General features: G+C 37.5%; 1 protein-coding gene across 2 annotated transcripts in view; it reads left to right on the forward strand.

The window, feature by feature from the left end:
* KIAA0232 (KIAA0232 ortholog) overlaps window positions 1-26284 on the forward strand; it is a 64261-nt gene that overhangs the window by 32950 nt on the left and 5027 nt on the right. For both annotated transcript variants that reach the window (XM_054296015.1, XM_054296014.1), the window contains exons 4-7: window positions 11679-11745; window positions 13094-13175; window positions 14400-17700; window positions 25355-25436. In XM_054296015.1, the coding sequence (XP_054151990.1) occupies window positions 11679-11745; window positions 13094-13175; window positions 14400-17700; window positions 25355-25436 (3532 nt within the window). The remainder of the gene's footprint in view (window positions 1-11678; window positions 11746-13093; window positions 13176-14399; window positions 17701-25354; window positions 25437-26284) is intronic.

Consider the following 26284-nt stretch of genomic DNA (forward strand, 5'->3'; position numbering starts at 1 on the left):
TGAAGCAAATACGGAGAAATAATTGGAGGAAGTAATGTCTTTCTTGAGGATATGTTTGTCTTTGTATACTCATTTTATGAACAATAAAATGTAGGTCTAATACATAGACTGCAGGAATACTGATGATTGATTCTTAACTTCAGAAATTACACTCTTGATTCATCTCAGCATAGCTGAAAATCAAGAATCATCACTTAGAACTAAATTTATGTTATATAGAGAAATTTCTTTGCAGAGCAAAAGGAAGGAGGTGAATTTATTAATAATCTTTAACAGAGAAGGGAAGAAACTATTCAACTGCAGTTTTGAAAGAATAAAAATACATGAGATCTGAAAGGTTGAAAAATAACTTCACCTTTGACCTCTGTCACCTTGTTAGTGTTCAGCATTAACCTATAATCTGCAACCTGTAGACTTGAGTTATTTCAGAGCTATTTTGACTTCTGTTGCCTGCTCAGACAATTAAGCTTACACATTTTTTGTCATTAATGAAATTGTAGGTCATAATTTTTATAGTGTATATTCACGTAATTGAACCTTTAAACCTTTTTAAAAAAGTTTTTACTTAAAGCTGCTTTGTAGGTAGTTTAACACAAGCATTGCATGAAAGAAATACAGACTTTTAATTTTTCCCCCAGAATTAAAGGGAGGGGTGATCCTACTTAAATGCTAGTAATACTTTAAAGTAACTTGTAAGATATCTTTTATTTCTGATTTTTGAAACACATTTCTGATGTTGTTGGGTTTTTGTATTTAAGTTTGTGTGCTGATCTGATGGGAATAATGAATAGATTTTGGACTGTGAAAAATAATGTTAAAATAATATTTCTACTGAGGCATTTAAGCTGCTCCATACAATGTTCATGGTTTTTTCTCTACAAAATGATAAAAATATTCTGTGAACTGTAGTTGAGATGGTAGATCAGTTGTGTGTAAGGGGTATTTATCAAAATTATTGAAATACATATAAATACTGTTTTCCAGGGCCACTTGAATTTTTTAAAATGGTTTTCTGAATCGTCTGAGAAATGTTTACCTGTGATTTTTTTTTTTTGTTGTCAGATTAGGTAGATGTGTTCATTAGGATGTTCTCTTTTTGCAAATGACCTGATAAATAGTCCACATGGGCAGTTCTGGAGCTTGTTTATAGTTTTGCTTACCTTCTGTGATCCCTTTTTCAAAGTAGGCGGATGCAGAAATGCCAATCTGCTCACATAGATATGGAACACTTGCTCTTCCAGCCTAACCTCTTCTTTCAACCTTAGTATTGGAGTTAAACAAGCAAGTTTGAGTCCCTTTAATGGGAATAATTGGGGAACAGTCTTAGTGGATTTCAAGTTGAATATATTTAAATAAAATTGTATTTAAGTGAAGTGATTGTGCTGTTTACCCTGTGTGTGTCTGCAGACAGACTATGTATGTATACACACGTGTGTATAGGCACACACAAACACACACAAAAGAGCCAAAGCAGGGTGACAATTCAGCGAAGACTTTAGGATTTTGCAGCCTGATCGTTTTAGAGACAAAAGTGTGCAGAGGATGAAAAGGTAATGTGGGTCAGTAGTAACTTTTCTAACTCTCATAGGAAATTACAGATATGGTTAATGTAATTTTGATTTTTGCATTTAACTATTTAAACCAATAATGTGTTAAGAAATGGCAGACAGTCTGCCTTCTCCCCTACCAGTAACCAAAAACCTTAAAATTGGGTGATCACTTCAAGAAGGTGCTTGATGGAGAGAGGAAGTGATAAAATTTATGATATGAAAATTGGCTTGATAGCAGTAAGTACTTTTTTTGTCAGACTTTCATTTAGTTGAAACAAGTATTTTGAAATAACCTCTTGTGGGTTTTCATTTCCACAGTATTCATTCTTAGGGTACTTCATTTATACATTTATACTTAATTTGTATTTTACATTCATACTTAGGTACTTCATTTGGTAGCTTAGTTTTGCTTCACTTCTGTTCTTCCTCTTGTGTTAAAAAGAGTAATGCTGTAAAACACTAATCTGGGACAGAAATCCAAGGTTCTAGTTTTAATTTCACAGGGCTGAAAACAAAGATCTGACTTGAAGAAGCCCAAGTCTGGTGTTTATTTCTAAAACATTTCCTACATTGTGGAGAATGTAGAGTCAGAGAAGCTGCTCTGCCTCTCTGTGTCTTTGCCATGGCAGAGCCTGTTGTAGACTAAAGTGTGTTTGTGGGGGAAGGCTGATTCTGACAGGCACCATGTGGTATATGTGAGAATGCAAATTGTTAATGGGTGTACATTCTGAGGACAGTATTTTTTGTTTGACAAGCATTTTGGTGTCTCAAATTGTCTATATTTGTATAAATGAGTCTTTGGCTGCAGATGCTCTTGATGCAGTCAGGAGCAGAGGAAATGTAAGTACACTGCAACTCTCCAGAAAATGGAGACAGAATGATGGTGAGAAAGACTCTAAGACAAGTACTTTAATGCAGCAATCAATTGCTATTCTTACTGTAGTTCTAAAGTGTATTTTTTCTGAAACACTTGAATAAATAGCAGTTTAAACACATGCTGAAGAATTGCTCAAATTTTAAAAAACTTGTTAATATTGACCTTGAGTAGAGATTTTGTCTTAATTTTTATCCTGCTAAAGTATGGAAGAAATTTTTAAAGGTTGTTTTGCAATTAACTGCTCAAGTAGGGATATCCATTCTAATAAAACATTGGGTAAAAAAATCCTAATGTTTAGGACTGGGGAATATTTATATAAAAGTACTTTGAAAATAAGAAATATTATCCTGAAATTACTGCCTCAAATTTTAAGTAAAAATGGCTGATCTGACAACATTAAATAGCTTGGTGATTAGTTTTATTGTTGTTGCTTGTAGAAACATGATCAGTTTGTTCAGGTGCAAGTGGAGGTTCTTTTTTTTTCAACCTCCTAATTCTGAAAGTACATAATTTTGTATTTGAATAATGAAACTTGTCATTACTTGTCTTGTTACTGTAAAAAGACAGAAGGCAGTATCTTTGAGACTCAGAAATTTATTAAACAAGTAGGAGTTTAGAAATTCACGTGTGTTACTTTTTACCAAGTGGATACTGGGAGTAAGGTTGGAATTAGAGGTTACTTATGGAGACTGATACATGTAAGACTTTTCAATAAGTGTATTTCCTAGTAATAATATTGAAATTACTTATGTGTCCATTGGTTACAAATCCAAGCTTAATTAGCTTGTACCTGACTACTTTTCTGCTAAAATTGGCATTATTCCATAGAGTGAGCAGGTCTCCTCTGTGTTGTTGCAGTTCAGTCACCAAACACCTGTGGTGTGACATGTGAAGCTGCACCCCAAGATGGTGCCAGAGTTTCAGTTCAACCAGTTGCTGTGACTTTCTGCTGAAATGTGGGAGGACTTTTTAAGAATGAGCAAAGGAGACAATTCCTGTCATCTTACTTTCTGTACAGATGAAACCAGTGCTCCAAGACTCTCCTTCTCCCTGTGTAGGGGCCACTTCACCTAAGCTGGTCCACAGCGCATCCTGAGACAATCCTAGTGTCCAGTGCTGCTGATGTCCCAAGGCCTGCCATAAGAGGGTTCAGGCAGTGTGGTCCATTCTGAACTAACCAAGCTCTCAAAATCTGCTAACATGAAACAGTGCACAATGTGTTAAAGCAAGAGCTAGTCTTGGTTGATGGATTCCGTGATGAATTTTGAAAGAGAACTACTCTAATATATTTGACAAGAACACACAGTGCCTTCCATCCCACTGTTGTAAGAAATTACTGCTTGGATATAACATAGAAACATAATTGGTGAAACTTTGTAACTGTAATTTATTTTAAATTACTCAGGTGTGGCATGCTAACTGCACAGAGCATTGGCTTTGCTCACTTCGAGTCATGAGGGGGGAATATAACTCTTCTGATACTTGTGTTATCATATGGGGCCACGTAGAGGAACAAGTGTGGCTCTATTGAACACTTCTGTTAAAAATTTAAAATTATAATTTTATTCTCAAATGTGCCTTGCTTTCAGCACAGAGTTGAGATGTGTCTAAAATAAGATTTTTGTTGAAATTTTCTTAGTGTTTGTCATCTTTCTTACTTGAAGTGCAGAACTGTCAAACTTTCATAGCATCATAGAATCCTAGAATGGTTTGGTTTGGAAGGAACCTTAAAGATCATCTCATTCCAACCTCCTGCCATGGGCAGGGACACCTCCCACTAGACCAGTTTGCTTGGAGCCCCATCCAACCTGGCCTTCAACATTTGCAGAGGTGGGGCATGCATGCAGTTATTGCAGTTCTGCACATAAATCTTTGATGAAATAATCTGCTAGTCCAGGCCAAATGAATAAATTGGCTATGATTGCACATCTGAGCATGTTTTTATTGATGGGTTACTTTGGCCAGCTATTGCTGCCTCCAGAGATTATGGTATCTATGTGACATTTGGCCTAGGTCACTGTTGTATAATCTGCCTTACACTTTGTAGTAGTGATAAAGAACTGAGAAAAATGGACTTCTGGAATTTGTAGTAAGGGAACAGTCTTTCTTTTCTTCTTAAGTAGAATGGCACCTTAACTAGATGATTTTAAATTAATTTTAATCAGTGATTTATTCCTGCTGTTCCCTGCTTCTTTAATGTAAGCCAATATTAGATAATACACACAGACCACTACACTGGGATATCAGGGAATCAGGTTATAAACATCTGGTGGTTTCTTGAGTGATTGAAATTTGCACATTTTTGTATAACTAGAAGTGACATGAATGAGAGTGGTAATGTAAAGATACGGGACATCACAAGAATGAATCAAGTTGTGTAAAAGCCATCTTAACAAATCAGAAAAGTGAAGTGCATGTTGAAAATTTGAATTTATTAAAGCAAAAAAATGAAGTTAAGATTCCAAAAGAGCCTTGATGGTTCTTGAAGCATATATGCTGACTAGCTCAGTAGTTAGCATTTCTGTGTGTCTCATTGTTCAGAGTCTTTTACTGGAAAATGCCAAAGCACTTCCTTCACAAAGTCAATGAATATTGTCTTTCCTTTGAGTTGTATCCAGTTGCCCTTATTGAAAGGGATATATTAGCAGTTTCCAGAACATGCAGCGTTATTTAGAAAAGAATTTTAAAAATAACTTTAGATACCATATAGAAAATGAAAGTAATTTGTCTTGCCAAGGTAACCATCACAGAATAGATTAATTACAATAAATCAATTTCTTTTGCTTTATGACTATGGCACTAAATAGATATTCAAAATACCACATATCTGATTTCTCTTGTTACTGAAGCCTCTTTGCTGTCAGTAATAGTAACATTCATTGAAGTTGACAAAACTTATCATTATTCCAATTTTTGTATGCATTTTCTCAATATAGAAAAGGTACATATTGAACTGGAGAAATTCCTTGTGGGAGCTTAGTCTACACAAAAGTGGCTTCATAAGCATTATTTCCAATAGTACAGATGACTATCTTGGAGGCTGAGTGTGTTCAGTGTGATGAAACATTATTTCACCTTGTATGTGCTTCCAATGAAAATGGGAACAAATTGGGGCAAAGCAGATCTGTCTTCACAAGCTTCTCTGCTAAGCCTGGGACAGAAGCAAAGTTGGCATATGCATTTCTTGGAGGGAGGAGCAGCACAGACTTTTAGGCACAAAGGAGTGGCCAGGAAAATGCCAGAGGAGTTGGTTACAGAGCTCTCCTGAATAATGCCCCGTTTTGCCTCACAGAGCAGTGTTATTAGATTATCATTTTCCTTAATGCAGAACAATCATTTTCACCAAAAATTTGAGTTGGGGGTTCATTATGAATTCTTACCCTACACACAAGCAAACTTGAACAAATTTGGCAGAACACCTGCTGGGGAAAATTCAAGTATCCTTTCTGCAATTCACTTGATGCAGAAAAGAGCCTTTGCATAATTGGTGGGAACACACTTTATGAGTTTCTCCCATTTCATTGATGATACAGATAAGAACGTTTTAGCATGGGCAAGCTGCAGTACTGTGATTAAGTGAAATCTCAGCAGCACTGCTTACAAGGATAGCAAGTCTGTTGTGGCTTTGAAGTCAGCATGTTTGTTTATATGTGATGAATAATAATCAGGAAGAATAGTTTCTAGTGAGGAATTATCCTTTCTTGGGGGGATAACTTCTATTTCAGTGTAGCCTGCTATGGGAGGGATCTAAAAGAATTAAGTTTTAAATAACAGAAGTCAGATTAGCTGCTCTAGTAACCTACATTTAGGGATAGCATGTTCATTTGAAGTTAATTTGAACTGGCAGATGATCTCTTTTATCTAGAATTAGTAAATAACGTGCTATTTATTATCTCTCTCTCTCTTAGAAGGTGTTGTGTGAAGTGGTGAATCATAGCTCTGAAATCTGAGCCTGATCCTAGTTATGTGCTACATATGTAATTTACCTTCCCTAAATGTTGTTTTAATACCAAAGACACAATTAAGAGAGCTGTACGGAAGTATTTTTATTTCCTTGTTGAAGATTGATTGCTGTCTTATTTTTTAAAATAGCTTGGATTTTTGTGATATTAACTCAGTTTGCTTGGAAATTGATATTCTGAGGTCACACACTGATTGAAGATTACTTTGGATCAAGTATTCATGAGCCCCAAAGACAGACGTTAATAAATAGAATCTGTTTTTCTGACTGGTCCGATATCTTTGTTGTAAGTCTTTATGTATTCAAGTGAGCAGATAAAGATTTAATTGTGTTCTTACTTCTAAAGGGTCAAAAAGGTTGTACATACTCTTAAATATTTCCTAGTGTCATCCACCTTATTATGATGGAAAAACTTCCATAATGCAAGCTGGAATCTTATTTTATTCCTTTGATCTCCACCTGGGTTGAACACCCCAGAGAAGCTACCATTTTAATGGATGGATTTATTTATTCATTCATATAGTGCTGATCTTGGGCCAAGATTTTTTTTAGTCCTTTTTTCAGTCTGCATTGAGCACCTGTTTTCAGAGTACTTGTAATCAGATGAATTATACTATGCCAGAATGTTAAAAAATTAAAACGTAGACTTCTAACTTTCTCTCATCATCCTACAAAATATAGAAATAGATGTGTGGTTGCAGTGAATCACATTTTGTGCCTTACTCAGTTCACGTGGCTTAACAGCTGATTCATATAGGAAAGCTGTTTAATCCTGCACTTGGTGACAGGAGACATGCCAAGAAAACAGTCCTGGTTCAGTCACAGTGCCATCTTCTCTGGAGAGCCTATGGCCTGTTAAATCAATGATTTGAAAGTATGAATATATTGATTTACTCTAATTTCTAGATTGCTTAAACTTGTATTTTTTGAAAGGAGTGTCAGTGTTCTCTAGGTTATCCTCTTTCAGCAGGCGTTTGGAGTAGATGATCTCCAGAGGTACTTTCCAACCTAAACAAATTCTGTATGTTTGGGAAAAGGAAATGAGGATTTGTTTTGAAAGTGTAAGCTAGAAAGCTCTCAAAAGCCTAATAGCAAATGAGTGATTATTTTAGTTGTTCAAGTAAAAGGAATTGTAATGCTTTTGCTTTTCAAAAAGATTGAAGAGGGCAAGGACCTTTCCCTATACCTTACAGGACTGAAGTAACAAACCATATTTAGTAAATATTTGCACTGCACAGTTCAAAGCTTCTGGAGGAAGCTTTTAACTTATGTTAGACTAGAGGCAAAAAAACTGAACATGCCAAAAAACCCTAAAGCCAAACAGCATCCCCCTAAAACAACACTTCCCTTTGAGTTGTATAATCTGATGGAATTTTTCAGTTACTATGTCTATATTAATGATCTGTCAGATGTGGAAAATCTTCTTCTAACTACTGGCTATCAGAAGTTTGTTTTCCTTTGTTTTGTCCTGAAGGCTTGGCTATTGCATATGTGCAGAGTTGCAGGAAAAAGTATATGTGTGCATGGCCTTTTTTTGCTGGAAATATGAAACCCATAACCCAATGATATTATTGGGTGATGGGAAGAGGTGAAAGCTCAGTGAAAATGAAAAATTTTGTTGAACAATCCCCTTCTCAGTTCCATTGTATAGCTATGTGAAATAATAGTGGTGCTGTTTGTGATCAAATGCAGGAAAAACTTCTGAAATTTTCTGGATGGTGACTGTCCTGTGCTTGTTTGCTATATTCAGAAGTAACCTGCTAGCAGAGGTGAATATCAGTTAAGAATTGAAGTGATTTGTCAAGCATTTGAGGGGAGCTAATGTTTCACAACTTCTTACTCAAAACTATGAACACATAGGAGCCAGTGCCCACTGTTAATATAGGCAACAGTTTTTAGTGAATTTCAGTTTGGTGCACATAATACAGGATTTCTCCATGGTTCATGATAAACTGAACATTTTAAATTTATAACAACTACTTTCAGAAGTAACTACACTTACAGATTTAATATCTTCTGAGGGCATTTTCTGCTGCTATACAGAGGTGTCAGTGTACATACAAAAGCAATTGGACTGCTTTAGGTAATGAGTTACCACTTGTCATCTCTAACTGCTCTACTTCCAAAGCAGAGTGTGTTCAAAAGGTCTTTGATTTAATATTTGACATTATATATATCTATGTGCTTGTGTGTTTAGGGAAAAAAAAAATCCAACCTCAAAAAAAGTCCGAAGTACCAAACATATTTACAAATATGTATAAAAATTTGTGTGAGCTTTACTCTTCTGTTTTCCTTTTTTTTTTTTTTTAATTGGTCCTATTCTTCATTAGGCAGAACTGCATTAATTAGGCTCTGAATAGGGTCATGGTGGTCAGTAAGGAAGACAGTGGTTATTGGAGTCCTGTAACTCCAGCAGTCAGATTGACTGTTCTTGTTCATGCTGGGTGAGTTCAGACGCTTAATTTATCTGTTAGCACCATCACTCCTATGCCAGTAACATGACACCTATCCTTTATGTAATCCTTCCCTTGCTGCAGCCAGCTGATAAAAAGCCAAAAAGAACAACTTTTGGTGAAACTGGATGTATATTAAAGTAGAGGAAGGAAAGAGAAATATGTTAAAAACAGTAGAAAGAATAAAATGTGTTTAGGTGTGCAGGAAATATTGTCATGAAAAATGAAAAATGTTAATTGAAAATCATGCACTCTCCTTTGTAATTTGAATGAGAGAAATAGGTTGGTAGAAATCTGGGCCAGACGATTTTGAGATTTAAGCCTTTCATGATGGAACTAAAAAAGCAATCGTAATTGGGCACTAAAACTTCCATATTTCAAAATGTTTTAAGATGCTCCAGTATTTGTACTGTATGGGGACTGTCTTTAAATTTGAACATAAGCAAAGTAATTCAAGCAGATCCCCTAGCTTTGTTCGCTAGCTGTGTCCTATTGAACCAAGCCAGTGCCTGGAACGTGTTACTTTCAGGCCATGGGGTTGTTACAGCTGCAGCGCATTAAGGTAAACAAGAAAAAAAGTAACTAAATCTCATATTCTGAGAACACCAGTGTCACACATGAAATAACTGCCGTGGCATTTGTTAGGCTACGTGTGCAGCACGTTTTCATGTGCTGCAGTGGGGAGTTGAGCAGGGGTCTCTGGAGCCCTGGCGTTGTGCTCAGTGGGTCCCACCCCCGCGCTGTCTCCTTCAGCGCCGGGCAGGACAGCGGGCGGTGTCAGCTGACTCCAGTATTAGTTTCATGGTCCAGGAGGAAATGAAACGTTTGATTCCAAAAGTTTTCGCTTCTTCAGTGTAATGGTAAGAATATTGTTACTGGTTTGGGGCATTTTTTTAGCATGATGTTATATTGAATTAAGGAGGTGAATCTGTATTCCTTGGAGTGTTTGCTACAGGTGTCTGTTCGATTAGACAGTTTGGGGAGCTCAGGAAAACCAAGGCCAGCTCCTCCTCTGTTGACCTTTTTTGAGGGAGGAAGGGGGAGTCAAGAGTGGTAAGGGCATAAAGTGACAAATTATTACAACTACATAGCTTTGTCCATATTACTGTCCTGCTTGGTTCTTGCTGAATGATGAAATTTATACTGGTAAATTTACTGATATAGAAGATGCCTTCTGACGTTTGATATTGCTAAGTCATCCTCAATTAAGTATGCGGTATAAAGGTTTATATTTAGCACTTCAGTGCAGCAATACAATTGGGAATAGAACATTGCTTTCTTTCTCACTTAGCTGCAAATAATTAAAGTTTATAGTTAGCATATAAATCATTGCTTCAGTGTATGATTTTTCAAGTGTGTTTTTCTGACAGTGAATTAAACAAGCTAGTCTGACTGAATAAATGATATTCTCTTTTTCATAGTACTTACTTGTGCTTTAGCGACATATATTCACATTTCTCAGCAATTTCTGGACAGCAATCAGGAGAGATGAGAAACTCTTCTATCTCGGAAAAATGAAATCTTTATACCACCAGGGTGACACAGCAAGTCAAACTCTTTTCTGTGCATTTCTGTAACTTGATATTTGATTGGCATTGCCTTTGGAGAGAAAACATCCCATAACTATGTGCACAATAAGACCATGTTAAATTCAGAAGACGAGATGATTTTCTCGGGGGTTTGTGTAAATTTATCCAAGTATAATTGGAACTAGACTTCACAAAATTGGAGTTGATACTGAGGAAACTGTGCACAGGATACAATATGGTCTTCCCTCATTACCACTCCCAGCTGTAGGATGACATGCAGGGGACCTCTGGGATCTTCTTCACTAATTCCAGTTTGCTGTGTTTAGCAGTGATTCCAGCTCTGTTTGCTGTTATGGAAAGTGTGAAGTGCAATCTCTGAGCACAATTCCTGAGCATTGAATAATGACAATACAAATACCCACACAGTACCCACGTCACCTATTTTTTCCTCCAGCAGGAAGGGTCATTTCAGGCTCTAAGTTGCTATTTAGTATTTAACTGACTGGAATTCAAATTTTATTCCATTAGAGTGACATGGGGTTTTCCTCTGTGGGTAATATATTGGACTATTTTGTGTGTATGTTTGTTATGTAGAGGAATAAAAGAGGAAAAATAGAGACTTATAGGAATATGAAGATGTTTATTTTTCCCTCTTCTGTCCTGTGTTGTTAATAACACAATGTTTAAAAAGAAAAAAATGCCTGGTCATTTTAAATTGGCAAGACTATGGGAGGGTTTTGCATACAGATGCTGTGGAAGCATTTCCTCTCCCTTTCAGTCACATATGTGGGTACGCCTTCTTACTGTTCTCATTTCCACCTTCATGCCTGATTTTCTGTATCCTTCTAACAGTCCCATTCCCACAGGTATAAACTGTGCAGCCAGAAGGCTCAGGCCTAGCTTTTTGAAATGAATCTTAGTGATCAGTGGGTCATTGAACTTCTGTGCTGAGACTCCTGGCTAAATCTGCAGCAATACCATGCAGTAAATGTGACATGCTGTGTTTGCACAGCTTTGGATATCCAATGGTGCAACAATGTGACCTGTAGTTTGAAACCTCTGTGTGAGTGTATCTTCATGTTCCATGGAATCATTTTGACCTCTAACTAATGTATTTATAGGAGTGGATTTATACTAGGAATAATGTTCGTTGATTTTTTCATATGTAGTTACTGTGCAAAAAGAACAGTATGTCTGCTGACATGTTTACTGTATTGGTATATTTCTATGACATTAAAATTCTTTTTAGTAAGTTACGTTTTCTGTTTTTCTTTTCTTTTTTCCCCACGTGGTTTTGTTGTCATGCAGAGCTCTGGGATTGAAACGTTAGTGGAGGAGCTTTGCTCCAAACTGAAAGACCTTCAGAGTAAGCAAGGTGAGGAAAAAATGTTTAAACTTCTGAGGCCATGTATTGTATTTATCAGCTCTTCAACATTCTGAGACAGGGGTGGGTGTGGGCGAGAGTAGGCTGTTTTTCAGTAGCTTTTAGTACAGGCCATGCAATTTTAAAATACGTTTGAATAATTTCATTCAAATAATTTAAGCAATTTTGTATTGCTATGCTTTATTTACTAAGAAATAGCCAGTCACAAATGGAGCTTTCTTCATTAAAAGCTATAACTATTCATATCCAGCTGTGCCTGCATTTTTAGTAAATATTCCAAATTCAGCATCTCCCCTTTCTACCAAAAGTAATGAAAATAAGGTAGGCTTGATTCTATTCCTTTTGTGTATTGGTGCTTGCAAAGAGCAGGTTTGCCTCAAAATAATTATGTGGAAACAATTTGTGTGAAAAACATCCAAATAACCACCACTACTTAAAATTTCAGGCTATAGGGGAATGATAATGGGCACTTTATGATGTCAAGCTCAGGGGAGAGGGAACACAATGTAAAGTTGTATTGTCGCTAGTGAAAGGTCATCACACCTAAATGTTTACTCAGGCACACAGCAGCAGCCTTGGACAGTTAGAGTAAAATTAATATGCTTATTATGTAGTATAAGTAGCTGTAAATAAGAGAAACATTTACCTGCTTAAAGCATGGTTTTAGCTGTTTCTATTCCCTGTTTTTGTTTTTAAACTGTAATCCTTAGCTCTTAGTATTTCATAATGCTGTGAATTTCTTCTTGAACCAATGTGATATTGGGCATTTATTTTGGAAAATATAAAATAAAAAAATAGCATGTCTCATTTTTTTTTTTATTTTAAATGTTGGAATATAAAGAATTAGAAAATATTCAGTCACCTCTCACACAGGAAATATGCCTTTACATCCACTCAAAGCTCAAAAATTACTGCTAGGATATTTCCTTTTAGTGAAATACATGAGAAGCGTGTGGTCAGTAGTAAAAACATTTAGTTAAACAGTTGATTTTTAAGAAATATTTTTTGTGTCTGTAGCAATGCAAGAATGAGATAAGGATTTGGACATGGAACAATTAAACATTCAGCAGGAATCCTCCCAGTGGGGGCATTGCTAGCCATGAGATTGCATGGAACTGCTGGCTGGTCATGTTTGGTCAGATTTGCAGGACTGGACAAGTCTGAAAAACTTGAATCTTGGGTGGTAATTCATAATTTCTTAATGTTATTTACAGTGTTGTATGGAAATTTTACTACTATTATGGTTATACATCCTGGTGCTTTTTGTTATTACTGTTATAAAGTACACAGTCTTTTTTGGATTTTTCTGTTAAACATTTGGAATTTTCTTCCAAAACAGAGGAGAAGATTCACAAAAAGTTAGAAGGCTCTTTGACTCCTGAGACTGATTTATCTCCCACAGCAAAGGATCAAGTAGAAATGTATGCATTTTTTTTTATTATTATTATCTTAGAAGTTTTTCTCTTTTTATTCACATATTTTAACTCAGTGGGGAATCTGGAGTTTTGTGGATATTAAGAAATACATTTCTTTTCAAGCCATCTTCTTTTGTTAATCTTGTATATTTAAATATAAGCATTTGGTATCATGGGCTAGTTTAATTTCTGTCAAAGCCCAGACTGCTTTCATTTGACTATATGCAGAATTCAAACCATACTTTATTTTAGTTTCCTGAAGACTAAATCAACCAGACAAAAACCTTTAAAACAACATTAATTGACATGTAGATTTACAAGGACGGAATAATTTGTTTCCTGGATTCAGATCTCGCTGTCTTCTATTGCAGAAATGGCAAACAAACTCTTGTAACCTTTAAACTCTTGATAACCAAAGTGATCTCCTAGTTAGCAAGTACCCGAGTCCAGTGTTACTGAACTACCCAGGAGTTTTGTCATTGACCTCTCTTGGAGATACAACTGCTTCTCTATCTCTTAATAGTAGCAACAGCCTAGTAGAAATGTTACTAAATGGATGATCTGTCTACAGGGAACTGATTGTGCTAATGTGCATTTCATTTAACTGGCTTCTAACAATTTTAAATAAGTTTTCATTGAAATATATGTGATTCAGTAAAAAGCTCTCTCCTACCAAACACATACAACTGTAAATGTTGCAGAAAACCCTATTTTAATCTTGTACCTCTTGCATAAAGCTATTAAGCATCTTAAACTACTCAAAACCTACTCTTTTTTTAATAGCTTTTTCTTAATAACTGGATGATCAAACTATGTAGAATGTAACAGATAGTCTCATTTTATAAATGAAAATTTTAAAAACTGAAATTCAGGACTTTTTCATCTAAATCAAACATTTAAAAAGACTGTAGTGAATTACCACATTACTAATAAACTTGGAGCCACTGTTGTGAGCATCTAAGATTTCTCTCTACAGTGATGTTTTGGTAGTCTCTGAAAAGGAAATTGTTTTACTTGTATGCAGTATATTTCTAAACATATATTAATATAAGCACTTTTAAAGCTCATTTTAATTTTCCTTTTGATATCATTCAAATAGTGCAGTGAGTGGCATGTGCATATGTAATGCAAACTAGATTTTTAGCAATTAGACTGGTAGTGTTTTGCTGGGGTTTTTTAATACTTATCTGAAGCTCTGCAATCCAAATGTCCCTTTTGTTTTGCTTTCAGGTACTATGAAGCATTTCCTCCTCTTTCTGAAAAGCCAGTTTGCCTGCAGGAAATTATGACCGTATGGAATAAATCCAAAGTATGCTCTTACTCTAGCTCCTCATCTTCATCCACTGTTCCACCAACTAGCACGGATACATCTTCTCCAAAGGACTGCAATAGTGAAAGTGAAGTAACTAAAGACCGAAGTAATAAAGTATCTGCCACCGTACAGGAGAGAACCCAGCAGAAGAAGAGTAAAAACGAGAAAGAAAACAAGTTCAGTAACAACACCGTTGAGGAGAAGCCTGTTTTGTACAAAAAGCAAGTCCGACATAAATCTGAAGGGAAGATGCGTCCCCGCTCCTGGTCATCAGGATCCAGTGAGGCTGGCTCAAGTTCTAGTGGTAATCAAGGTGAATACAAGGCATCCATGAAATGTATTAAAGTGAGACACAAAACAAGAGAGGTTCGGAGTAAAAAAGGGCGGAATGGGCAGAGCAGGCTGTCAGTGAAATCTGGTGAAAAGGTTGATAGAAAAGTCCACAGCGGAAGCAGCAGCAGCAGCAGCAGCAGCGGGTCCATCAAACAACTGTGCAAAAGAGGTAAAAGGCCATTAAAAGAAATTGGAAGAAAAGAAGCTGGCGGTAGTGATGGAAAAGATTTGTATTTAGACAGTAGAAACGAAAAGGAATATAAAGAAGAGCCCTTGTGGTATACTGAGCCGATTACGGAGTACTTTGTTCCTCTTAGCAGAAAAAGCAAGCTGGAAACTACGTACCGCAACAGAGAAGATATATGTGGAGTAACATCAGAGGCTGTAGAAGAGTTGTCTGAATCAGTGCATGGTCTTTGTATTAGCAACAATAATACTCATAAAACATACCTCGCAGCAGGTACTTTCATCGATGGTCACTTTGTAGAAATGCCTGCAGTTCTAAATGAGGATATTGACCTCACTGGGACCTCAATATGTTCTCAACCAGAGGACGACAAGTATTTAGATGATGTTCATCTGTCAGAACTAACGCACTTCTATGAAGTGGATATTGATCAATCCATGTTGGATCCTGGTGCCTCAGATACGATGCAAGGGGAGAGTCGGATTTTAAATATGATTCGACAGAAAAGTAAAGAAAAAACTGATTTTGAGGCAGAATGTTGCATAGTGTTAGATGGAATGGAGTTGCAAGGGGAAAGTGCAATATGGACTGATTCGACCAGCTCTGTTGGTGCTGAAGGGTGGTTCTTGCAAGATCTTAGTAATTTAGCTCAATTTTGGGAGTGCTGTTCATCTTCTAGTTCTGGTGATGCAGATGGGGAAAGTTTTGGAGGAGATTCTCCGATCAGATTCTCCCCCATCCTAGACAGCACAATGCTTAATTCACACGTGCTTGCTGGCAATCAAGAGCTCTTTTCAGATATTAATGAAGGGTCTGGTATAAACTCTTGTTTTTCAGTGTTTGAAGTGCAATGCAGTAACTCTGTTTTACCATTTTCTTTTGAAACACTCAGCTTGGGAAATGAAAATGCAGATTCTAGTAGCACTGCTAATATTCTTGGGAAAACACAGTCTAGATTGCTAATATGGACCAAAAATAGTGCCTTTGATGAAAATGAACACTGTTCTAATCTTTCAACAAGAACCTGTAGTCCATGGTCACACTCGGAAGAAACACGTTCAGACAATGAGACTATAAATATTCCATATGAAGAATCCACGCAATTTAATGCAGAAGATATTAATTATGTAGTTCCTAGAGTGTCTTCGAATTATGTAGATGAAGAAATTCTAGATTTTCTGCCAGAAGAAACCTGCCAGCAACAAGCTAGAAGTTTAGGAGAAATGCCCACTTTGATTTTCAAAAAGAAATCTAAGCTAGAATCTGTCTGTGGTATTCAGCTAGAACAAAAAGCAGAAAGTAAAGACTATGAAACTACACAAGGGTGTAGGGAAAGCAGTCCACATGGAGATGGCTACAGCTCAGGGGTTATTAAAGATATTTGGACAAATATGACAGACAGAAATTCTGCAGCCATGGTAGAAATAGAAGGAATAGAAGATGAATTGTTTTCAACTGATGTAAATAACTATTGCTGCTGTTTGGATACAGAAGCAAAAGTTGAAACCCTCCAGGAACCCAATAAAGCAGTGCAAAGATCAGAGTATCACCTTTGGGAAGGTCAAAAGGAGAATGTAGAGAAGAGAGCCTTTGTCTCAAATGATTTATCAAAAGTAGATGGTGGTGACTATACCACACCATCAAAACCCTGGGATGTTAACCAGGATAAAGAAAACTCATTTATACTTGGTGGTGTGTATGGGGAGCTCAAAACATTTAACAGTGATGGAGAATGGGCAGTGGTGCCACCTGGTCACTCAAAGGGGAGCTTACTGCAGTGTGCAGCTTCCGATGTGGTGACAATAGCTGGCACAGATGTTTTTATGACTCCAGGTAATAGCTTTGCCCCTGGGCACAGGCAATTATGGAGGCCGTTTGTGTCATTTGAACAGAACGAGCAATCCAAGAGCGGAGATAATGGATTAAATAAGGGTTTTTCTTTTATCTTCCATGAAGACTTACTGGGAGCTTGTGGGAACTTTCAAGTCGAAGAACCAGGGCTTGAATACTCATTCTCTTCCTTTGACCTGAACAATCCATTTTCACAAGTTCTTCATGTAGAGTGTTCGTTTGAGCCAGAAGGAATTGCATCCTTCAGCCCTAGTTTTAAACCTAAGTCGATTCTGTGCTCTGATTCAGACAGTGAGGTTTTACACCCCAGGATATGTGGTGTGGATCGAACGCAGTACAGGGCTATACGGATTTCTCCCAGGACTCACTTTCGCCCAATTTCTGCATCTGAACTTTCTCCAGGTGGTGGAAGCGAGTCAGAATTTGAGTCGGAAAAAGATGAGGGGGGTATTGCTGTCCCTCCCCAAGTAGATGTATTTGAGGATCCGCAAGCAGATCTCAAACCTCTGGAAGAAGATGCAGAAAAAGAAGGGCATTATTACGGAAAATCAGAGCTTGAATCTGGAAAATTCCTTCCCAGATTAAAAAAGTCTGGAATGGAGAAGAGTGCACAGACATCATTGGATTCCCAAGAAGAGTCGGCCGGCATGTTGCCAGTAGGAAACCAAGATCCCTGTTTAGAATGCAGTATGAAAGAATCTCTAGAAGGGAGAGTGGTGGAGAGCTCCAAAGTAAACTGCAGAATAGTGGAGCCACGTGAGGAGACTGGCAGGTTTTGCAGTTGTAAAGCAGGGTGTCATTTCCCCACGTATGAGGATAATCCTGTTTCTTCAGGAGAGCATGAAGAGGTATGTGGATATATAAAATTACAGAATTTGCAGCTGGCAGCTGATAACCAGCAGTTTGTCATGTGACAGTTCAGTTTAAATGTTTGTGATTGTATAGATCTTTAGAAAATACAGTTTTGTAGAGAAACTGGAGGTTCCATCTGAACATAAGAATAAACTTGCTAATTGTAAGGGTGACCGAGTGCTGGCACTGGTTGCCCAGGAAGGCTGTAGAGTCTCCATCCTTGGAGATTTCAAAAGACATCTGGACCAGGTCCTGGGCAGCCTGCTCTACTGGGCCCAGCTTGAGCAGGGGGAGTTGGATGTGATGACCTCCAGAGTTCCTTTTGAACCTCAGTCGTTCTGTGATTCTGTGAAAAATTAGCCATCTTCAGGTATTTTGGTGTCATCTTGCATACCTTTAAAAATATATGCATGTGTACACTCATGTGACTTTAAAAATCTGTTTACCTTAGGTTTTTAGGTTATCTGATTTACATATAAAATGTTAAAATGTGCATAAATTTTGAGTAATGAAATATTACTGATTTTGATTCAAACATACTTTAAAATTCTGAAGAAAAAGTTCTGAAGTCAGTCTTTTCAATATAGAAGTGTACTCCAAGTAGAAGAATTTGGAGTTGAACTACTGGATGTAAACTTCAGCAAAGAAAGACTTGTAAAAAGGCTTAATTGTCAGCATAGAGCCAAAAAGAAATAAAATGTGGATGCAAAATATCCCTCACTACCACAGTTCCATAAGAAAGCCTCAGCATAACTGTGGGTTAAGCTCAGAGGTTTCTTTCTGATAATAGTAGCCATAAGTTAAGTAATAATCAAGATAAAAAATCCTTTCTAGCCAAAAGTACCCTGAGTTTTTCTTGCTGTGAGCTGCCTCTGTTCTTGAGTAGAAACATTTAACTATCAAAATGAATTAGATGTGTGGCCAGCCCAGAGATATTGTCTGGATAGCTATAAGTTACATCTTACACTTTCTTTTCTTTACATTGTACATTTTCTTTTCCTCTTCAGCCTCCTCTTGCACATACTCAGCAATTGTAGTATTTACATTTGGAGGAAGTTTTTCCATTTTCAACTGAAGAGTTGCACCCAGCTTGTGTTGTGCAATTGCATATTTCTCAGTTATAAGTTTGAAACATTAACTCATACATAGGCAAGCTAACCTTTCTCTTGCTAAAACTAAAGCTCACCTTTTTGTTTAACAAAATCAGACTTTCTTATTTTCCTTCTTTCTTATTTGTTTCTTCTCTCATCCTTCTTTAAATTAATTGCTTCTTTTCCCAGCATCAGTCAGCTCATATCTGCTGCTTGCACAAGAGAATCAAGTTTGTGACTTTTCCAGAACCTTTCTAGACATCTTGGTTCCTGCAGCACTGTTAAGTTAACAGAGAAGTGGCTTCAGAAATCTTTACTGGAGTTTGGGAGGTTTCTGTGTTTGTGGCAGGCCTTGCAGAAAGAGTCATCAAAAAACTTAATGAACTTAGACTGTAAGTCAGAACAGATTCTGGAATTGCCTTTACCAGGAGTAAGTGAAATGTAACTTCATCATGCAGTAGGGCATAATGAATGAACAAGTGATTTTACAGTTATTTGTGGCAGCAAGAGCCTGAAGTTCCTTCCAGCCCTTTTCAGATCTTCTTTCCGGATGTGTAATGCTCTGTGAGGTTGCTTATTCTCATCTTCACTTCATCCACTTATCCATTCAAGTAACTAGTAAGTGGCTGGTATATACAGTGGTGCCATAGCTTATGGTAGCTCTGAGGCTTGTAAAAGGTCTTTTGGTAGTAAACAGTGCTCAGAAAGCCCTGGTATTTCATTTTATTTGAGTTCCTTACTGCAAGAGGAAAACTTACTGCTTCCCTTGCTCAGGTCACATGATTTTGTAGGCATTTTCATAGCTTCCAAGTGATAAACCCCTGAGAAGTACCAAGGGCCAGCAACCCTCTCAGCAGTCTGGACTCCAGTTTGGTTTGCAATTCAGCTCTTCCTGAGGGGCTTGGGGAGCTTGATTACCCCCTAAGCTCAGACTGCCTGGGTTAACTTGTCCCCCTCTGTCTGCCATGTCTCCAGAAAGTGTGTGCACACTCCAGGCTTTTCTAAGCACCTGTAGTTGGAGTCTGAAGGTAATTGGCTTTTGGGCTCAAGAGTATTTATTTAAATTTCTTATTGTGCTTAAAGGTCTGTAAAAGATGTGTGTGAGCATTTTTTTTAAGAGTGATATTATTTATTTTCATGACCATTAAGCTAAATCAATATAAAATACCTAGAATTAGGACAGTCTAGGAGCAACTTTTTTCATGGACACTCCACACATACATGCATGGGGGAAAAACAGGCACTGTGGTGTGGATTTATTAGTACAGATCAATATTTGTAAAGATTTTTTTAAAATGAAACTTTCTGTGTTTCTGTGCTTGACTTTGGACAGAAATGAAAGTCATTGTTTAAGTCAGTCATCTAATATAAAGTTTGAGTTGTGTTCTGAAGTACCACCAGTATTTTTGCAAAAATAATGAATGTGAAAATACTAATATAAACCACAGTGTAATAGTAACACATTCTGGTTTGCATCACTTAAACTTGAGTTATATATGTGCTGTGGAAGCACACATCTCTGAATACCTCCTATTTATGAACAAGATTGTAGGAGAATCTGGTTCAGTTTCCTCCCTCTTACCTTCTATATTAGAGCACTTGTTTTAGAATTACAGTGTGTTTTGCAGCAGGAATTTGCAAAAAGCTCCTGCAGAATTTTTTCAAACATGAATGATATTTATATATCTAGCCATAAGATTAAAAAAAACTAAAATTAAACCAACAACAAAATGAAACCAACAAAACAATTTTTAAAAAAAGCCTAAACCAAACAATCTCTACAAAAAACCACCAGCACATGCCACCCAAACAACTACATAAAACCCCACAAACAGAGCTCCCTTGCCCCCCACAAACTACAGTCCTTTTTCTTCTGAGTAAATGCTCCTACTGTTTAGCTGTGGAGTCATGGGTAAGTACACAGTCTGCACCAGGTAATGGCCTGTGAATATACCAACACTGCATCTCCTGTCAACACATTTTATATGGGCTCCAGTCCAGCAGGTGTGCTCAAAGAATGCTCATCCTGTCTGGTCCTTGAGATAAATAAAAGGACCTCTGGGGTTTTAGGGTCTGAACCTGCCTGAGACACTGGTTTTGGGGATGAGGAAATTCTACTGTCAAAAACTGTGTTTCTGTATCTCATGACTGAATTGGCCTTGAGATTTGGTGAGGTTCTGTGCTGGAGTGGAGTAATGCAGTGGAAGTGCATAACCCCTTTAGAAAGGGCTGTCAAGAGAGGAAGGGAAGAGGGATGATTTATAAACATTGGTTGTGAGGTCAGCAGGGTAGAAGGTAAGCTTTCATATATCCAGGTAGTGGTAAGGGGGAGACAAAATTTGGAGGTGTCTACTGTGTGCCTTAAAATCAGGGAAATCGAGCGGAGAAAGAGCATGTACAGTCATCCACATGCAAAGCAAAGGCCTGACTGTAAATAGTGAATAATCTGGGGGCTACCTAAGACAGGACTGGGCCAGATAGTCCTTCGTAAGTGCTGATCATGGCAGGTGATGAAAACACCTACAAAGACTTTTAAGCTCTAACTTTCTAATTATGAGAACATTATTTTGCAGAGATATTGAAGGGATTGTATGAAAGAACTTTAAAAAGATAAGAGTTCACAATAACAGTTTAAAAATCATGAGGGAAAAACCCCAAGGTTTAAACAAAGCAAATAAAAAAGATTTGGTACACCTGAAAGTTCTAGAAGTAAATCAGAAACAGAAAGATGACAGAAAGATATTTTATAAACAGAACTAACAAGCTTGGAAAGCTATAAAAATGTAATATCCAAAGTATTGATTAGTGCATCTGTTGTCATTTTTTATCAAAATACAGATATTACACTGTTTCAGTGAGTCATTGCAGTATTAACCTGAGTATCATGAAGAGCAGCAACTAATTTGAGAAAAGCCTACTTGTTTGAAAACACATGGAAGATAGAAAATATATAAAGAAGCAAATCTTGTTTTTAAAGAGGAAAATGGAACTCAGGGAAAATGGAACCAATGACCCTCTTAAATTTCCTAAACTGTACTGTAAACTGTAAATGGCCCAAATGAGCGAGTAGCAGGAAGTTTCCAAGTATTAGTTTAGGAGAAAGATTGCACTCTCACAATAACAGTCAGTGGCTTACTAGAGGACAACAGAGATGATTATTTTTTTTAGTATGTGGCATGTTTATGAAAATCCCTGATAATAACAAACTGGGAAGGTCTGCAGGTACACTGGAAGACAGGATTAGAATCAAAAAGTTGTTAATTCTGAACAGCATCTGAAACATAAATTGCAATACTGCTGGGACAACTGAAATTTCTACAGAAAATAATAACCCTCTTTCCTAACACTATGGGAGGAGTGACAGTTGAGGAGGTGATGTGAAACAGAAAAGCATTTTCAAATACATCATAGTTGAGTGTATATCAGGAATGATACACTGCAAAAGACAGCAACATGGAGATCCCTGAACAGGAATACCCTTCTGTAAGAGCAGAGTTGCTGTGCTGGAGCACTGGGCTCCTTGTATGAGGAAGGACGTCTTGAGGAGAAAACACAAAAAACACAAAGGTCACTACTTAGGAAAACAGAGTGAAGGAACTGGGGGTGGTTTTTCTCAGATCAGGGAGACTCTGAGCCGAGGCAGCAGTTTTGCAGAAGCCATGTTCATAGTTAGAGGAGATAAGGGAAAAGCTGTGTTCTCTGTAGGCTCCAGTAAACACAGAGGTACTGGATGTGATTACCTTAAATCACACTAAGGGAAATTGAGGAATGAGAATTGTAACCAGACAAGGAGCATACTGTAAGGCTCAGTTATTTTTTAGGAAAGCAGTGGAAATTCTGCCTTGATGAGACTGAATGAAGGAATAGTACATTGTAGTTGATTCCAGCTTTGTGCAAGAGTAGAGGCTAGATTATGTCATAGAGTCCTTTCCACATATATTTTCAGTAAAATTCAACAATGAGTTTACTGCCAAATAGGTTTGAAGAATATAAAGTCTAGACTCAGCTCCCTTTGTTCATTTGTGACTGGCTTCTTGAACCAAGTGTATCTCCACTTGGTGACTGTTGAACTAAAATTAGGGTCTGATGTTTTGGAATGGGAGTCAATGGGTTCATTGCTGCTTGGGCTTCTGAATTATTCATGTGTTGTATTCTTCCTGATAGTAAGGGCTTGCAGAGCAGGTTCAAAGAAATATTTGCTTACAGATTAATATGATTTTTTCTGTCAGTTGTAACACTTCTGATAATATTCATTCAGACTATACTGAGGCTTTAGTGTTTATTCTGTTCACATTCTTCAAGCCTTTTGTTACCCTTGTCAGCCATGATCCTTGTCAGCAAGTGTTGTGAAGCAGTACAGCTAGTCACTGATGGTGTTTTCCAATTAGTATCTCATAGTCTGGGAGAAGCCTCAGTTACCCTATGCCTAGCTTTAAAACCAGAAAGGAAACCCATCAGTTTTCTCTCTGACCTGCAGCAAAACTGGGAGTCAAACAGCACTGTAGCTGGTTTTGCCTTTCTGTCTATGAGTTTAACTTAAGAATAAAGTAACATGAATATGAATGGTTTCAGAGAGGAGAGACTTCCAGTCACAATATTTATTATCACCATTCTAAATAATAGCTATTTAGATGGTTAGTCGGAAAACTTAATAAAACTTTTCATAAAACACTGGAAGTGTATAGGAGTACATGTGAAAGAGGATGAGAAGGAGACATAAATTGAAAATCCTGTTTTCAAAAGGAAAGATTGCCAACAAAGGAAGGTAGACTCGTGCTATTTGGGAGTTGGTATTTTGTATTTCCTGACTGGGAACGTCTCTTTAATTCACAGAAAATTTCACAATGTGAGACTGCATTTCTAGGAAACACTTCAGCAACTGTAGGAAAAAACTTTTCTTCTGCAAATGTATAAAATGGACATTAAAAGTGTCCTCTATCCCCTCCCAAACAGAAATTCAGCAATGAGCTGGGAGCTGCCCCAGCTTTCCAGGTGTCAGGGCTGTGATGGAAGCACAGGGGGGCTGAAGCAGCCGGTGCTGGTTCAGCCATGGAGCCATCCCACAGCAGGGGCTGAGCTCTGCTGGTGCCTCAGCCTGGGAAGCAAAGCTGCTGCAGCTCCTTGTGCCCTGCCAGACTCATGCTGGCTTTGCCAGTACCTGCTGAGGTTCATGCAGCTTATCCCATGTGCAGGTGTGACAGCAGCAGGGGAGAGACTTTGAAGTTCATAATACATTGTGCCTATGGAGTTTAGATGCCTCTATCTATAATCAGCACAGAGTGAGGCTTCCATGATTGAATGTATTTGTAAATGCACATATTTCTTACTATGTCCTGCTTATACCCTTGAGCTGCTTCTTTTTTTTTTTTTTTAATGTTAAAAAAGACACCAACCGATGGTTTAAGTTCCTAAGAATTTTTTTTTTCTGGAATTAAGAGTTTGAATTTTTGGAGGGTAGTTCCAAAAAGACTGTTCCTGGGTCTTCTGACAGGAAACCAGCATGGATAAGTTCAAATAAGTTGAATCTAGGACGTGTCTCTAAATACAGCACTCTTGAGTCACTCCTTTGGTTTGAGAGGGGCTTCTCTTTATTAAGGAGTGTTTGTCAGTTTAAGTTCTATGGGTGTGTAGTTCTACAGCAGGTTAAGGAGGAACAAAAGGATGCTTATTAATCTTGCATATTTAAACATTCTCAAGTTTACTGAGGAGGAAGCTGGCTAGAAAGTCAGTGTTGAAGCTCATTTGTTCATGTTTATTGTAGGCATTTGCACTGTTGTTTGTTTTTTGAATCATTCTAATATCTATAGAGGATGTCACAAGGTGGCATAATCTTTTGAAAGCTAATGGGGTTACCTGAGGGACAGCAGTGAAACTGGGGGCATGTGTGTTGTGGCAAGCCCTTGCTATTTTAGCCGTGTCCATCAATGTCATAAGGAAAGGCCTCTGGTAAAATTAAACTAGCATTAAAATATGGGGAAAGGGAGAGAATTTTGGCAGTCTTAGTGAATGGATTACTTCTACCATAAAGACAAATCATTGATCATCCTCATAACCTCTTTTTCCTCATGTTGACACATAATTCTCTAATTTTGTGTTTTTTCATTGATTAATTGTTCTGCCAATTCATCCTCCCAAACTTTAAACATGAAATTTTGCCACTTTTTGTCCACTGTCTTCTCTGTCTTGTGTTACAATGAACTGTTTGTCATGTTGGCTAACATTTCGCTGTACTTCTATCTCTTGGGTAGCTCTCTAGATTCTAAAGTGTAGGGCTGGAATTAAAATATTGTTTTCTGTATTTCTGTAACTCTGTATGGGCAAAGTCTGAGCCCCAGCATGGAGTTCATATTGGCTGTAAGAGTTCAGAGAATAAATGTTCCACTGTAGTTTGACAATCATTTCCCATTAATGTTACAACTTGAGCAGTGTGACCTGTAAGGCTTAGGAAAATTCATTGTAATACCAGAATTTCCTCCTCTACATGTAAGTATATTATTTCTGGCAAAATGAAGTGTGATTATTGTCTAAACACTTTCCTATATTGAATACTAATCTGCAGAGAATGAGTGGCAGCCAGGAAAAGCAATGCTGGTGGGAAAAGGCGCTCTATTCTCCCCTTTTTCCTGCATCACAATGTGAAGGTAAGCACCTCTGCCTGTTAGAACTAACTTGCTGTTGCACCCGTATTAGAATGAAATGCTCCTTGTTATGGATTAGAATTGCTGCAGATGAATTGGATTTACTGTCTGTATTTTAAAAACCCACACCAGTAACCTTCCACAAAAAAATCTCTCATCTGAGAGAGAACTGGGATGCTTCAGTTGCACTTGTAGTAGACCTCTAGCATAATTCTAAATTGGTTTTAAAAGAAAGTGGTTTTAAAATAATCCTAACATTTACACATGTTTACTTAATTCCAAAGCCTGAAATTAAATAAACAGGAAATCTCTGATTGTGAAAACACTTTATTACATTTTTTAATGTTTTATCCTGAAAAATACTTCTTAGGTAGATAAGTCTATAAGAATGTGAAAACACGGTGATTACCTTTTATGGGTGTGCATAAATAACGTGCCAGTTATTCAGTGAATGTGTGGAATCTCTTTGAGGCTGGGAAGGAGAGGGATTTGCCACTTGCCCACTCCTTTCACACTGACAGACTGGGAATTTTTCTGTCCTGCACAGAGAGCAAGTCCAGTCTTAGTAGGCAGACTGCTCGTGACCATAGCAGGTGTGCTTCCAGCACTCCCAGGAATCCCTAGCATCTGACAACTGACTCAAGGCCAGCTTTTCAGTGGACCGGCAAGAATCCCAGCAGCATTTTTTGCCCGCATACCAACTCAACTTTTTCTGTCTCCAAAGCAAGAAGCTAAACAAGACCATTCTGAATTAGTATCCTGAATTGACAGGATCTCTGGTGCTTTCTGTTAGTACAGGCTCAGGGTGAAAAAGTTTTGATTTGAGACCTGGTTCCTTAGTAGTTTGAAAG

This window comes from Melozone crissalis, unplaced genomic scaffold (genome assembly GCF_028551555.1).
Source record: "Melozone crissalis strain CALT ecotype California unplaced genomic scaffold, PUWL_Pcris_2 ptg000006l_1, whole genome shotgun sequence".
NCBI lineage: Eukaryota > Metazoa > Chordata > Aves > Passeriformes > Passerellidae > Melozone > Melozone crissalis.